This window comes from Achroia grisella, unplaced genomic scaffold (assembly GCF_030625045.1).
Source record: "Achroia grisella isolate CSIRO2021 unplaced genomic scaffold, CSIRO_AGI_Agris_v1 utg1173, whole genome shotgun sequence".
Taxonomy (NCBI): Eukaryota; Metazoa; Arthropoda; class Insecta; order Lepidoptera; family Pyralidae; genus Achroia; species Achroia grisella.
In genome coordinates, this window is record NW_026712589.1 from 532119 (window position 1) to 549524 (window position 17406).

The 17406-nt window shown below is 31.1% G+C and overlaps 1 protein-coding gene across 1 annotated transcript in view; it reads left to right on the forward strand.

The window, feature by feature from the left end:
* Nucleotides 1-17406, forward strand: part of LOC131851104 (glutamate receptor 1-like) — a 124639-nt gene that overhangs the window by 77393 nt on the left and 29840 nt on the right. Inside the window, exons 5-10 of the mRNA XM_059201538.1 lie at nucleotides 270-523; nucleotides 2141-2290; nucleotides 7039-7245; nucleotides 9413-9520; nucleotides 11247-11466; nucleotides 12628-12716. Of these exons, the coding sequence (XP_059057521.1) occupies nucleotides 270-523; nucleotides 2141-2290; nucleotides 7039-7245; nucleotides 9413-9520; nucleotides 11247-11466; nucleotides 12628-12716 (1028 nt within the window). The remainder of the gene's footprint in view (nucleotides 1-269; nucleotides 524-2140; nucleotides 2291-7038; nucleotides 7246-9412; nucleotides 9521-11246; nucleotides 11467-12627; nucleotides 12717-17406) is intronic.

Genomic DNA, 17406 nt, shown 5'->3' on the forward strand with positions numbered 1-17406 from the left:
AGTATGCACAATTTTTAAACAGTAACAAAGTAAGAAATTTACCTCGCATGCTAGTCAAAACTGATAATGATATATAAGATATATATAATTTTAATGCTCCATTTAACTTGATTTATTAAATCTATGTGATGTATCCCTGACTACTGAATTAATTAATATTTAATTGTACCGTGTGAGGAATCGAACTCGTGATCAGCGGAAAATAATGTAGTGCACCAAACTTCTTAACATTTTTGGTCGTCAATAATGTAAACTTTTTTTTTTATCAGGTTTGCTACGTCTACAACAACTATACCAATCCATGCAGCCAGGGCGTACAGCATTCCGTATAACTATGGTGAAACGAATCAATAACGCATCAGACGCCTTGGATTTTTTGCTATCGTTGGAACACCATGACCGATGGGGAAACAAGCGGATCGTACTCGATTGCAACACAAAAAATGCTAAAAATATCCTGTTGGGACATGTCAGGAAAGTGGAGCTTGGCCGACGGACTTATCACTATATGCTTAGTGGACTGGTATGTACTATAAACATTACAATGAATAATTATTTAAAAGAGCAACACGCAAGTGTCTTGTTTGTTCTTCTGTGATAATACGTCTTAACCAATGATTGGTAGATTTAAAAAATGACTATTCAAAAGTACTTTATATTAGACTTATTGAAATAATGGGGCAATAAAGTCCTCGAGTGGCGACCACGGACCGGAAGACGCAGCGTGGGAAGGCGTCTAGCAAGGTGGACCGACTGGCTCTCAATATCGCTGGAAGGCAATGGATGCAGCGCAGAACCGATTGTCATGGAGATCTTTGGGGGAGGCCTATGTCTAGCAGTGGATGTCTTCCGGGCTGCGATGATGATGATGATGAAATAAAGAATGTTGCTATTATATTATTACTAGTTTCGCCCGAGTCTTTGGCTGCTTGTAAAGATCTTTTTAAGCTGTTGTAACTATTAAATGAAACTAGTGACCTTGTTATAATCAGCAAAAATTACACTAAAATCGGATATCAGAATAGTAAATTTTTTATCGGTAACGTATATTTAAAGGTAATATAATACCTTCTGCAAATACTACATATATCCGAAATATATGGTACGTTTTTTATATATGTAAATAAGACTCATTTTCGATTACGATTTGCTTGTAAAATGTAGTTCACGACTCTAATATAATGCCTCAATTAAAAAAGTTAAGTGAACACTCATTTCGGTTCCACTGTAAAAATATGTGCTTCTTTATAATATTATTAATATTGGAATACATTAGAGAATTATATAAATTTAGTTTAATTTATAATTAATTAATATAATATATAATTATTAATTGTGGTATTATATTTAGAAAATAATAGGATTAATTATGGTATGATATTATCTGTAGGTATGTCTTATACATATATTCGAATTTTGACAACTAAAAGTGTATTTTTTGCATGGTAGTAGATTACAGTATATATTTAATATTTTACACTTATAAATTGTTCTTATTTAGTAGTTCTTATTACACTAAATTTTGGCCTGGAATTTTTGAATAACATCTGTTCAAAAGAGCAACAGGCTATCTGGCTCTGTTTTCTTACAATATGCATTCTGATTGAGCGATAAGAATGACTATACAATAACACATACTGTTTCACAGACCGGAGTTGGCCTTCAGCCGTTCTTTAAGTTCTTCTACTGTTTCGAGTGCCATCTGCATTTACCCCTATCCTTTGCTAAACTATAAAGGCCAGCTACAGCCAACAGCATTAAAAAATAATAATAATAATAATAATATAATAATAATCTCAGGACAATTCACACAGCGCCATCTAGACCCAAGTTAAGCTAGCTAAAGCTTGTGTTATGGGTACTAGACAACTGATACAAATACATAAATAATTTTTTTTTTTTCGTAAATACATACATATTATACATAGAAAATACCCAGACCGATACAAACAATCATACTCATGAATACAAATGTTTGTGCCGTGCGAGGAATCGAACCCGCGACCATCTGTCGTAAAGCGGTGTGCTAGACCGCTAGACCACCGAGGTCGTCGATAGCGATTTGCATTGAAATCATCATCATCAATTCTACAACCAATTTTATTAGCCTTATTGTATTAGTATAGGTTTCTATTAACAGGTTATGGACGATCATTGGGAGAATGAAGTCACAGAGTACGGTGCAGTCAATATAACAGGGTTCCGCATCGTCGACCACTCGCGCAAGATTGTGCGCGATTTCATGGACGGTTTGCGTCGGATGGACACACGTTTCAAGGGAACCATATCGGTAAATACACTTGTACTATGTATACCTTACTAGCTTGTACCTTTTGGATGGATTTAATGCGTAGCGGTCACAGCTCGTATCAAAGAGAGGTAAACTCCGAGCAGTTCCCGGGAATTGTGATTCAGGTGTAGGATTATGGGGATGTTATGGGAGAAAGTAACAGATATAAAATTCTTAGGTGTCACTATTGATACTCATATGAACTGGAAAACACATATTGAAAAAATAAATAGGAATATTTCAAGTGGCTATTATGCTATATCAGTATTGATAAATATAACTACAACAAGTGTTGCCAAAAATGCTTATTATGGATATATATATCCTTTACTCACTTACGGGATAATATTCTGGGGTAATTCAGTCAACGTGCAATCTACTTTCATACTTCAAAAAAAATGTCTTCGTAGAATATATAATATCAATAGGTATGACTCATTGAGAAATGTATTTAAGAATTTAAAATTTTGACATGTATCTATATATTAGAAATAGCTTTGTTTGTGAAAGAAAATAAGGATCATTTTTGTAAAAGGACAGAAATAAAGAGTAATTTAAGATCGCAATATAAATATGACATCTGTACCGTGAGATCTTCTAGTTATATGTATAGTAAAAGTACCTACATAAGTGGAATAAAAATATTTAATCATTTGCCTGATAGCATCAAGTCACTGGATGCTGGACAATTTAAAACAACCTTAAAACAATGGTTATTGTGTAAGTGCTTTTACAACTTAGATGAATATTACCTTGGTGGAGGGGAGTGACAAATTGTTTGATCTGAGTTGTGTTGTAGATAGTTATTTTATATATATATATATTTTTTTTGTTTTTGTAATTTGTTTATTTGATGTAATTGTATATTTTAATTTCATATTGTACGTCCGAAATGGATAAACTGGTCGTTTCCATATATGATGTAACAGTTATAGACAATAAATGCTTATCTTATCTTATCTTATCTTTTCTTAATATATAATTTGTCTACAATATTATCTGATTGCATAAAAATTTTGTGCGTAGATGTACACATCGTGTGGCAGATAGGGTAATTCTTAACATTTCCCGGGACTTTACAGATATAACGTCTGCATTCAACGTCACCGCTTGTGTTTTTCTCTCTCTCCCAGACTAATCTAGCAACCTGCTATAGCACCTTTAGACACAAGTTCTAGTATGCTAAATCTTCTAAAAGATCTTGGCCTATATACTACAGCTCTATATAGGCCAAGATCTTTTAGAAGATTGCAGAGTAATCCAATTCGACCGCATATAAATTAACTCCGATCGATCCCCCGTCCATTTCAAACGGGGATTGATATTACGACGGCCTGAGCCGAGGTTCGAACCCCTAGTGGTGTCCTCAGACAAGTCGTATCCGTCAGGCAGGAGTTGGCCTTCAGCCGCTCTATAAGTCCTTCCGCGGGTTTGGAGTGCTATCTGCACTCGCCCCCTAACGTCCGGCCAGCTGCGGCCAACAGCATTAGAGTAGTCCAAAAAAATTACTTTTAGTTAATTTGTTATATTTATTTATTTTCATTATATGATCTTTAGATGTATTGGTTTCCCATGGTACAGTACGCTCTACCAGTATCACATGATTTTTTTTCATAAAGGAATTATCTGTTATGGATGATGAAATATCTACATCGTATAGGATTTTATAATGCTATCCATAGGTATTTATTGAAATAGTCCACTGAGGTATAATATCTAGTATTGAGAAAGTACATAAAATAAAATAGAAGTATTTTTTGTATTGATAAAATAAAGTAATAAGTGAAATTGAGTTCAGGCGTAATTGTAAAGTTCTGGTTAACTTTTCCATTGGCATTATCGTTAAGTTCAGACTGGTTTATATTATACCATTTATTATTACCGAGAGTTAGGACAATTCTAAGTATTTATGAGCGGCAGTTCTTTGGATCTGCCCGAAGTAAAGTTGTAAGTGGAAACCTAATATCGTATTACATTAAAGCAGCATTATTACTGCTTAAGCTACTTCTCCGAATTATTAGTTTAACGTCTTCTACTCATTAAGTATTTATCCGCATACTAGCTTTTAAGCGTGACTTCACACATATTCATTTCATTTTTTTAACTGTCCAATCTTTTATATATATTAAATTATTAATTAGTTTTTGTGAATTATTCACCATAATATATTTAACCAAATTTGAAGCACACAGGTTAAATGTACGAGGAATGATTTTTTTTTTCTAAAAAAAAATAACACGTTCCTTCATTCTGGTAATCGCGACTCTATTATTAACTCTTAATAAATTTAAATTTAAACATATAAATAAAATTGGAGTGTCTGTAATATTGAAATAACCGTTTTTAACTACATGCATATGAATATAAATACGGTACGTACACCAAAATTACATTTTTTACAATTTTTGTCTGTCTGTCTGTCTGTTCCGGCTAATCTCTGAAATGGCTGGGCCGATTTTGACAGGACTTTTTTTTGGCAGGTAGCTGAGATAAAAAAAAACTTAGGCACTTTTATTTAAAAAAAATAAAGTTAAATTCCACGCGGACGATGTCGCGGACACAGCTAGTAAGTAATAAGATACAATATCGATAGGTTGTATCGCAAAAACGGCCATATGCTATCTTTTATCTAACCGTACAAAGTGGGAGGAAGCTACTGACTGAACTATCGGCATCGGTGATCTAGCGGTTTGCTCCCGATGGTACACCAGTTTACATCGTAATATAATCATAGTATAGCATATGTGTAAGCAAGCGATCACTCCAATATTATCAATACACATACAAAAAAGAATATTGCTCAACTACATTCACTAGGAATAAAAATAACAAATCTTATATGTTGCGGTAATATCAGTAAAATTTTACGACAACCTAATGCAGGGGATAAAGAGGCGGGCGCGGCGGTAAAATTGGCATCTCACGAAGAAAATTTTGACGTGGAGTAATAACCCGTTTATGTAGATTTCACTAACTCACGTACACTCTAATGAAACCGTGGGTACCGCACGCCTGCATAAATTATTATTCCATATGATCTCCCTTTTGCTGAGTAAATACACTTAGGCCTTTTTCGTTCCCGAGCGTGTGCTCTGTGGAATTGTTTCCAAGTACAGTTAACTCATCACAGTTGTTAACACGGTGATGTTCACAATATATGTGAAGATATTGTCTGAATCATTTATCGCACTGCTCGTGTACACTGTTATTGTTGCCAATGTATTTTGCAGTGTTTCATGAAATTCATGTTTAAGGAGCATCAACTGTCCTTTTTGTGTATTGTTTCGTTTTTATAGTGTGTTCATTTATAATAATTAAGTATATATTGTGTATTTGTTGTTAATTATAATTAGATTTTGTAATTTAACAATATTAATTATTAATTTTTGTAATATAATAGTAAGAATTTCATCATCTGCTTCTTCTTTATCCCATTTATTTAAGGTCAATGTAATCTTTCATCTCGTCTGTACGATATCGTCTTTCACACAGTCCATCCTCACTTTTTCGGTCTTCCTCTACCCTTATAACCATCCACATTCAGATGTAACACCTTCCTTAAGATATTATCTTCATTCCTACACATTACATATCATTGAAAGAAGCCCAAGTGTTGAAGTCAGGCAGGTCATAAAAAAAAACTGAAGCCAATATCATTCTCCCGTAATATGAATTTGAGAAATGATAAAATTATTACCAAATATATAAATTTAGACATAAAAAAATACTTGTATATCGTAAATTGTCAAATAATGCACTCGATAAGAAACTTAATGAATGCTTTTAGCGCGAAATTCTAAGAATGTGTTTTCTATTCTAGATGAACATTTCTAGAATTTCCAATTAAGTGTTTTAAGATACTCGTTTCAATTGCCAAGTTGTGTGCTATGTTTATTAAATATTTCAGTTCCATATATATACAGCTAAAATTGATTTTATAGTCCCATTATATAAAAGCTAATCAAATATATCGATAATGATTATAATTTATATATTGTATTTATTCAATTAATACAATATAAACTTACAGCTAATTTTAATATAATAAAGTCAATAATATTTATAAAGTCAGGTATATTCCAATTTTATTTATTACTAGCTATTTCTCCGTCTTCGTCCGCGTGAAATTAACTATATTTTTCTAAAATAAAAGTTGCCTAAGTTACTCCTTATTACATCAGCTACCTGCCAAAAAAAAGTCCCGTCAAAATTTGTCTATTGTTATCAAATTGGTATAGCCATTTCAGAGATTAGCCGTAACAAACAGACAGACAAAAATTATAAAAAATGTTATTTTGGTGTATGTAATTCATATGCATGTAGTAAAAAACGATTATTTCAATGTTACAAACAGACACTCCAATTTTATTTATATGTATAGATAGAAGGCAAGGAATATAATGAGCATTTATTGTATCTCTTAAAATATAATAATCTCTTAAACAAAATGTAACGCTAAAATAAAATAGAAAACATAAGGTTAAATTATATACCTTTATAATAAAAAAATATAGTAAAATTAGACAGATTCTTCAAAAATGCAATTATTATAATAAAAATAAAACAAAAATATATGTATATTTTATGTTTATTATTAAGTTCGAGTATGTATATACTTATAACATGTATTATACGTACGGAAATTAATTTGTTAACTTTGAATTTGAACTTAAAATTACTACCTTTTTAAGTGACTTTTGCATTGTACTGTGTTTATATATAAATGTTCTATGTACATTGTTGTATAGGCTCAAACCGCTCTTATGTACGACGGTGTACAAGTCCTAATGGACGCTCTGGGAAGACTGTGGAGAAAAAAGCCAGATGCTTTTAGGAATGCTTTAAGACGGGCCGCAGGACAAGCCAACTCGACGAAAGTGATCGATTGTAACCCAGGCAAAAGTTGGGTAGTACCTTTTGAGCATGGCGACAAAATATCTAGGTTGATCAAGAAGGTACTCAAAAATATATTACTATTTTATATAACTAAGTGAATTTTTTTGGTGAAGCTTATTTTTTGAAACTAGTTTAATGGTTTGAACAGTTTGTTCAGATTTGAGATTTGTTTATTTTTCTGTTACAAAATTATATGTAATAGATTATTAACATTAAAATATTTTTTTAAGGTTTATTTAAATCATACATTATTTAAAATTAATTATGTTTTTTAAGGTTTAATTAAATCATACATTATTTAAATTAATTATTTTTTTTAAGATTTAATTAAATCATGTTAAATTCATTATTTAAAACGTAGAGTTTTACCATATTGTTATTTTTTATATACTACGATGATAGCAAATAAGTATACGGTCCACCTGATGGTAAATGGTTACCATAGCCTAAGGATACCAAACACCTGGGCGTCATGTTATTGCGTAGGTTAAGATTGAATGGGTATAAGCATAATGGAGTTAGTTCCACAATTAGTAATTGGTATCAGGTTTATTTATTTTTCTGTTACAAAATTATACGTAATAAACATTAGGATAATAATTTTTTTAAGGTTTATTTAAATCATGTTAAATTTATGGCTACGTGTTATTTTTATTATATACTATGATGATGGCAAATAAGCATACGGCCCACCTGATGGTAAATGGTTACCGTAGCTTAAAGACATCAAAGACACTAGGAGCGTCATGTTATTGCGTAGGTTAAGATTGAATGGGTGTAAGCATAATGGACTGATATCCGTCGTCTGCATGTATATCATGCACTACATCACGTTATCATGTCACTAAATACATTTATTATATAGATAATAAATAGTTTTTCTATCAAATAAACTATAAAACAAAGTCGCTGTCGCTGTCTGTCCGTCCCTACGTATGCATAAATCTTTAAAACTACGCAACGGATTTTAAAGCGATTTTTTTAATAATTACAGTGATTCAAGAAGAACCTTTATATAATACATGTACCCGTACGAAGTCGGGACGAGTAGCTAGTCTAGTATATAAAAAAATGATCAAATATATTATTTGATCATTTTTTTATATACTATATCATTTCTTTATATGCTTTGTTGAATACAGTCGATATATTTTCATGCACGTGAACTTGTTAATTGAAATACATGCGATCATCAATAAATAATTCTGATTATTAAGTACCCTCATTATACTGCAAACAAATGGGGTTATGCCTGCATAATTTCAACTAATTTATTTGATGAAAATCATTATGCAATATAAAATAATTTTTAATAATGAACTTTTTATTTGTATAATCATTATCATTGCAATCATTAACTAATGTAAATCGATATTTTGTATTCGGAATGGTTTTTTTTATACTACTATGGTGGCAAATAAGCATACGGCCTATCTGATGGTAAATGGTTACCATAGCCTAAGGATACCAAAGACATTAGGGGCGTCATGTTAATGCGTAGGTAAAGATTGAATGGGTGTAAGCATAATGGACTGCTATCCGGCGCATACATACATGAATAGCACTACGCCACATTATCATGTGACTGAATACATGTATTATATAGATAATAAATATATTTTCTGTCAAATAAAATCTAAAACTATAAAACAAAGTTAGCGTAGGCTATGGTTGAGAATAGTTTAGTAAACATATCGAGAAGAGTGTCGTAGTTACTAATATTCTATTAAAATTAATAGTAATAACAAAAAGATAGTAATAATATGTAATAGAGTAGGTAAATTAATATTCTTTAAATATATATAAAAAAGGGGAAAAGAGCATTTTCTGTAATTGTATTCTATGGTAATAAGCGTATCACATTCGAATTATATATGTGTGCATTCCTCTTAAATTAATATATTATTATAGATTAACTTAAGAGAAATGGGGTAAAAACATTGTACTATTAGACTTAAAATTAATTACGTTAGTTCTATCTTGGAGGTTGTCTGTAAGAAATTGCTTATACCGATAAGACCGCATTTGTTCTTGATTTTCTATTTATTCTTTTTTCTTCTTGTATTTCTTCTATGTGCACAATAAAGAGTTTATTATTATTCTTAAAATTACTATATGTTACAAGAGATTGTACACAAATCAGTAACAGAAATTAATAATAAGTTATTTGTTTAGATTTAATGTGTTAGAATTAAAAAAAAATTAATCATGTTGTATTTTTTTCAGACTGATATAGAGGGCCTGACAGGAAATATTTCATTCAATGAAGAGGGACATAGGTTCAATTTTACGTTGCAAGTCGTCGAAATGACCATTGCAAGCGCTATGTTGAAGGTTATAATTAATAATTTTGTATAATATATCTTATATATAAAATTCTCGTGTCACAGTTTTCGTTCCCATAGTCCTCCGAAACGGCTTGACCGATTCTCATGAAATTTTGTGAGCGTATTGAGTAGGTCTGAGAATCGGCCAACATCTATTATTCATCCCCCTAAATGTTAGGGGTAGTCCACCCCTAATTTTTTTATTTTAAGGCAATACAACGTTTGCCAGGACCGCTAGTTATTTAGATTTTTATTATTACCTCATATGACAGAATGACGACACTTCATGAAAATGAGTACACTTTTTCGTTTGCTCCCAAAGCCGTGTCCATTTTTAATAGTGATTCTTAATGTTGGTAAAAAACAATATATTCTTGTTATAAGATTTACGTGTTTAAAATCTATTTTACTGAGACAAACTATTTATTGTGATACAATATTTAACTTTACAAAATTTGTTAAAATAATAGTTTTAGGTAATTTTTTGTGTTTAATAACAATATATATATATAGATGGCAGCAATTTCCGCATGCACAAATTACAACAGTAGTTTCACTAACTTTGGACAGTCGGTCTTGGCTTCTGTACTGCTCTGCGTACATAACTGACCAAATTCAGAAATAAGATTTTTTTATTTTTTTTATAAAGGTACTGCTGATTAACACGTTTCTTCTACTCGGGCAGTTGTTACGTTCAGAATTCCTATAAATTTCTCACTTGACTATATAAAAAAAAGTGTTTAGAAACGTCGAATGAAAGCAATTTTACCACAAAGATTTTCCATTTTTTAAGAATGTTATTAAATGTAAGGTAAACTTCGCACATCCGTTAGCAAGTATTCTCGACAAAAGGTTAATTTCAACTTTATTTCACCCCACTCCTGTTTCACAACTCACTAATGATTTTTCAGCGTTCATAAATCAATGCATTCTAACTTTTAGTGCTATTTCTCCGGTGGCTACTTGCGACGGAAAGTTCGGAAATTTTACCTTTGTTTTTCTAGAAGGTGTATTTGTTTTATTCAGAATTCAATAAAAATGTTATTTTATCGCTCTTAATGAATATTACACTATATATCGTATCGTATTTCATTTGAGTTACACAAATGCACTTAGTATTTTGTAACAATTAATTAAAAAATCTTACAATCTTACAAATTTGATAGCCTCGGTGATCTAGTGGTTTAGCACACCGCTTTACTATCCGATGGCCGTGGGTTCGATTTCTCGCACGGTACAAACATTTGTATTCATGACTATGATTGTTTGTATCGGTCTGGGTGTTTTCTATGTATAATACGTATTTATTTACAAAAAAAATGTATCCATATATTTATATCAGTTGTCTAGTACCCATAACACAAGCTCTGTTTAGCTTGGGACTAGATGGCGCTGTGTGAATTGTCCTGAGATATTATTATTAGTTTAAATTAACTTACAAGTTATTCCTTGTCTGCAGTCTGAACTAGATCGAAAGCTCAGTCCTGTAGTCCTATTCTACTATGTAATACTTGTTTAAAAATATTAATAAATCAGTTTGTGAGGTGAAATTATACAACTTCTAGCAGGGTGTGGAGTATGTGAGAGTTTACTATAGATAATTTAATGGTATGTGTGTTTGTGTGTATGTGCATGAGAGAGGATGTGTAAATAATTTAGATACTACTAAACATCTATATATATTTAAACGTAAAGATCGTTATTACTCACATTGATCTTTTTGCCTAATATAGGTAGCAACATGGACGGATATGAATGGATTGATTCCCATACAACCAAAATACGTTCATCAACGACCCCCTACCTTGTATGATACTAATAAGACCTACATTATAACTACAATACTACAAGAACCATACATAATGCAGAAACAATCGGAATACGGTCAAAATGAATATTATGGATTTTGCAAGGATCTGGCTGAATTAATTACAACCAAGATTGGTATAAAATGTAAGTAATTTTTTATATATATATATTTATATATTTGTTCTACGAAATCACATGTATAAAAGGCGAGCCATATGGCATTCTCTACCAGCTAACTTTTACGTGGAAATAGAAAGAGTTGTAGTGCAGTAATGGCAAAAAACTGTAACAATAAAAATTATATTAGATATATAGTATAAATCTTATATATAAAATTCTCTTGTCACAGTTTTTGTTCATACTCCTCCGAAACGGCTTGACCGATTCTCATGAAATTTTGTGAGCGTATTGAGTACGTCTGAGAATTGACCAACATCTATTTTTCATCCCCCTAAATGTTAGGGGTAGTCCACCACTTTTTTTTTTATTTTATGGCAAAACAACGTTTGCCAAGACATCTAGTATAATATATATTTCAAATATACTCAAAAATAAATTAAAATACTATATATAATATGAATAATTAAATTATTTTGCACATTTATTAAGGGCTAGGCAGAGCGAACAGTATCCCCATCTGGGAATATAGTTATAAACTGAGAGACGAACTTTTTGGCATTCCATGGATGCCGTGCGGGAGCCGGTCCCATCGTGTGGCAGGGAGGGAAACTGCGACATGTTCCCGGGACTTATGCCCCGGGTTGTTCATGTAAAATACAAGCTTTGTCTGCGGTTTCACGCGCATGAAATGTATAGCTTATGTGTTATTCTGAAGTATACGCTATATTACTGTTCTTTATCAACATCCGTTCAGTAGTTTTTGCGTGAACAAGTGAAATGTCCATCCATACTTATGAACTTTCGCATTTGTAATATGAGTAAGATATTAGTTATAAATAAGATATATTCAAGTAAGGTCACTTTAATACATTTATTAAAGTTAATGTTTATTTTCTTTTAATACATATTAAAAGAAAATAAACATTAACTATTAAAATTTACATAGATTAATTGTTAGAATATTGTAATGATATCAAACATTTAAAATATATTTACAGTATTACAAATAATATTAGATTATATCAATAGTTCAGGACTGTATATATAATACCATAGAATAAATATACATTACACTTAAAGTTAATCTGTAGTTTTGTATATAATATTTCAATGTATTATAGACACAATGTTGTATAGATTTCCCGTTTCCAAACCGTAATTTACATAATACTTGATTGTTCTCAGACGAGCTCCGAGTTGTCAAGGACAACAAGTATATGAGTGGGAGCCCTACGGATGGATCGACTGAATTAGTAGGCGAGATTGTTAGGAAGGTACGTGATCCTACATATATACTGAATATCATTAATTATCTTATGAAACATTAATTTTCAACGTACACATTATTATGTTTGAATTTAATCATCATAATTTTAATGCTTGTAGCAAAAACTTTGTAAACCTTTTTACGAAAATTCAACAGATGAATGAGTATGAAATTCCGCACACTTACAATTTATATAAAGATGGAGTGCATAATTTTTTTTTTAATCATACACAGAGTTCTGTAGTTGGTCTCTGTATGTTGTCAAGTTTATATTAGCTTAGTTTATTTGGTATAATATATTAATGTAGTTATATCAAATGATGTTGACTTATAAGTCCTTATAACTGTGCTTGCGTAAATTTTACGATGGCCGTTTCAAGTCCTTCCCTAATCGGCCCAGAGCTCAGTCCCACGGGTCTGCATAAAATCCTTTAAATACATTAAATCAAGAAAGAAGAAGAAATCAGTATCACACATACTTAACATTTATTTGTATATTTCGCCCTATTTTGATATATTTTTAAATTATAGCGTATTACTATGTGTCCGGGGTTTCGCCAGCGCTAAATGTACCTTATGTGTTATTCTGATGATGCATAAGCTATATTACTATAAAGTTTCATCAAAATCTGTTCAGTAGTTTTTGCGTGAAAGAGTAACAAATATCCCGCCATCCAAACTCACAAACTTTCGCGTTTATAATATGAGTAGGTTAAAGTAAGCATAGTGTCCCTTAAAATACCAACATATGTATATACCTATATATGCTATATATGTTTGTTTAATATCTCAATACTTAGGTATATTGATGTCGCTTATTTATAGAACTACAAACTGTACATAATTCTATACAATTGCCAATTAACGTATAAAGTCTGTTCTAAGTCCATATATTTATATTAATACGTACATATATTTATATTAATATGTACATATATTTATATGGATTTCATATTCAGTCATTGATTGGTTGCTAATTAACATATTCAATGCTATTAGAATACTAAAGCTAATATATAACGGATGTAACTTTAGTATTAATAATTTGATTTATTTCTGATGATCGCTGTTTCATTTCTAGCTCAGTACCAACGTTGGTATTTATGAGTATGATTGTTTGTATTGAATTGGTTCCTTTCTATGTATACAAAATATTTTCAAGTATTTATATCAATTGTCTAATATCGATAACACAAGTTCTTCTTAGCTTGGGACTAGAAGGATCACAATAAGTACTATACACACATTCTCTCTCTCTCACACACACACACACATAGACAAGGAGACAACAATGATAATAATAATAGTATTTGGTGATTTTCATCCGCAATGACAAGTCTATCACCCCATCAATGGGAGACATACAAACTCTATAGGTATAAAGTTTTGCAATACAATAATAATATAGCTCTTACAGAAAGCGACAATACTAAATACTTGTCGCATAACTCGTAAATTCATGACTTCCTCATTAATATCTTCAGATAGCACAACCTCTCTCACACTTCGCTAATGCCCTTGTGGGTGAGTATACTTCTTTAAATTTTTCTTTCTTTAAATTTATAAAAGAACAAAAAGAGAATATAATAAACTTAATAATGTAAATAGTACAAAATAAAGGATATATTCCAACTATGATTGATTTACAAACGCTTCTATACAACCGAGCTGTGAATAAGCCAACGCTTCAAGTTACATTGAAAGCGTTTAGACTATACCCTGTGGTAATACTGACCAACAAGTTATTGTTTATCGCTCGCCCTGTCACGGGTTAACTTAGACGACTTTGGTCGGATTTCACCAAAGAAACTGATCACGTTTAGTTCAAACTGAACGGGTTTAAAACGTGTAAACGTGTTCAAAGCTACATTTTGCATTTCGCCACTACAAATTTCGCTCGTTTATAAATTCTGTACGTCTGATTTCCTACTGTTAACTCTTTAAACGTATTTAAAGCAGCTGTCAGTTGTCAAACAGTCATCAATCAAATTTTTGACAATACAATATCGGGAATAAAAAGAAAATTGCCAGTAATATAAAAAAAAATCCTCAATAAAATATTTTTTTACTAGTTTATAGGTAAAGGTTGTTGTTTTATACATTATAGTCGACGGTACTTATTAAATAAAAAATTAAAACACTTATCCTAATTAACACATGATTGAATTATAAATATTCCTTAGAATTATTTTATTTAAATTACCCATTGCTTCAAATATTTTATGAGCGTGTAATACTGTGAACGAATGAAAATCTAAACTTCATTTTGGTAAACGCGATCTGTATAATGTTGGTGAATTCCATTTAAAGTAAAACTAGATCAACGTCGTTCTTTTTTTCGAGTTCTCGCTGAACTCCGTTTCCTTGAACGTGTTTATGCTACGATTGGTGAAATCCGACCTTTGTCAGTGTACGGTGCTACGTAGGGGAGTTTGGTTTCGATTTCATATTCAAAGCTTCCGTTACAGCCATTCAGTAAAGTCTATTGATAAACATTAGCTCCTCTCTGAGCCTTCTCTATGAGACTATTACGGTAGTCACATCCATCGAGCATACATGAAGTACATGTTTCAAACTTAAATTTAACTTTACAATAACTTACTACCGACATACTTATTAATTACAGAATTAAAATAATAATAAATAAAATAGTAATTATTAAATAATAATATAAATATAATAAATAATAAATAACCCTGGATAATTAACATAGCGCCATCTAGACCCACGGTAAGCAGAGCTTGTATTGTAGGTACTAGTGCCTGTATGTATTTACAAAAAATTCACAAATTATCTAGATAACTGATGACTTTTTTGTAAATACATACATAATATACATAGAAAGTACCTAGAACCGATACAAACAATCATACTCATTAAGCATAATCATATTCGTTTATATAAATATTTGCATCATATTGATCTGGGTGTATTCTGTGTATATTATATATGGATTTACAAAAAAAAGAACTATTTTATATAATATAAGCTCTGCTTACTTTGGTACTAGATGGCGCTGTCTGAATTGTCCTTAAGATGTACAATATACAACTATTCGAAAGGAAATTATATTGCAAGATTGATGAATCCCCTCCTTGCCAACATTGCTGACGACCTCGGTGGTCTAGCAGTCTAGCACACCGCTTTACGTCCGATGGTCGCGGGTTCGATTCCTCGCACGGCACAAACATTTGTATTCATGAGTATGATTGTTTGTATCGGTCTGGGTGTTTTCTATGTACAATATGAATGGATTTACGAAAAAAAAATTCTATGTACTTGTATCAGTTATCTAGTACCAGTAACATAAGCTTTAGCTAGCTTAACTTGGGTCTAGACGGTGCTGTGTGAATTGTCCTGAGATTATTATTATTATAATTATAGGGTTCTCGTACCAATTATTGCAGTAGTGGAATTGTGCAGTTTCATACAATTGAATGGTGAATGCAATTGACTGGTTTCCTATTTAACACATCAAGTCTGTGCATTTGCTTGGCGTCCTAATATCAATATATGCCACTCTGTAATATATAGCTTACCTAACTAATAATTAGTTCTTCACGACTTCTTCAATATCTGGAAACCAATATATGTATGTAGTTTTAATAGAAATTTTAGAATAATAAATTAATCACAATATAATAAAAACTAATAAATTTTCTTAACTTTGTCTTTTACATGCGTAATAAATTTGTTTCTAATCTATAATTAAAATTGCAGTATTACTAAAAATCTTTATTCATTTTTAATAGAAATAATATTAATTATTACTAATATTTTTTTAGTAATAATATTTCATATCAAAAAATAGTTTTTTTAAGTATTAAATTTCAATAAATAATGATATATTTAACAGTTATTCTTATATTTATAAAATATTGTTACAAACTACAGTATTTCAAAACATTCTACAAAATAGTTTAAACACAATCCATTTAAAATAAAAAGCTTTAAACAAACTACTTACGTGGAACAATCTAATGGTCAAATTTTACTAAATCTAATTCTAACGTTTCCCAATTAAGTTTCTACAACGGATTTTAGTATTACAATAACGGGCCAAAGAGCTAACAAGCTTATAGCAGCATATAGGTGAGCTTATTTAACAGGCCGTGAGTGAGAGATGGGACTTATCCATATGTGCGAGAGAGTCAATCCATTCGTAAATGGCTTACTCAAATTTGAGTGATTAATTCGAATGTACTGAAATTTGAAGTGGATCCAATAATTGCAATGGGGTTTGTGTAAGCAAATGCTAAGTGCATTTGCTTACACTTTTCAATGTGTTGTTCGATATATCAGATATATAAAATTCGCGTGTCAGAGTGCTGTTTTGATATCTCCGAAATGGCTTAACCGATTTTGTAGAATTTTTATATACTCGATAGTTACGAGTATTTTAAGTAAAGTATTATTATAACAATGATTTTTTTTTATCGTTTTGACATAAATTTTACTTGGTTTTTTTTTATATCTTAATATTTGACCCGTCTACCAACGGTCTCTTTTTTTTTAATAGCGATATTAATTCATATGGCAATACAACGGAACAGCTAGTTAATTAATATTTCAATAAATATGTAACATAAATAATAATAATATATTTTAGTTATTCACATTGTTTCGACGATAGACCGATAGTTTAGCGGACAATATGCTGCCCTAGTTATCGCAGGTTCGATCTCCGCACGGTATGA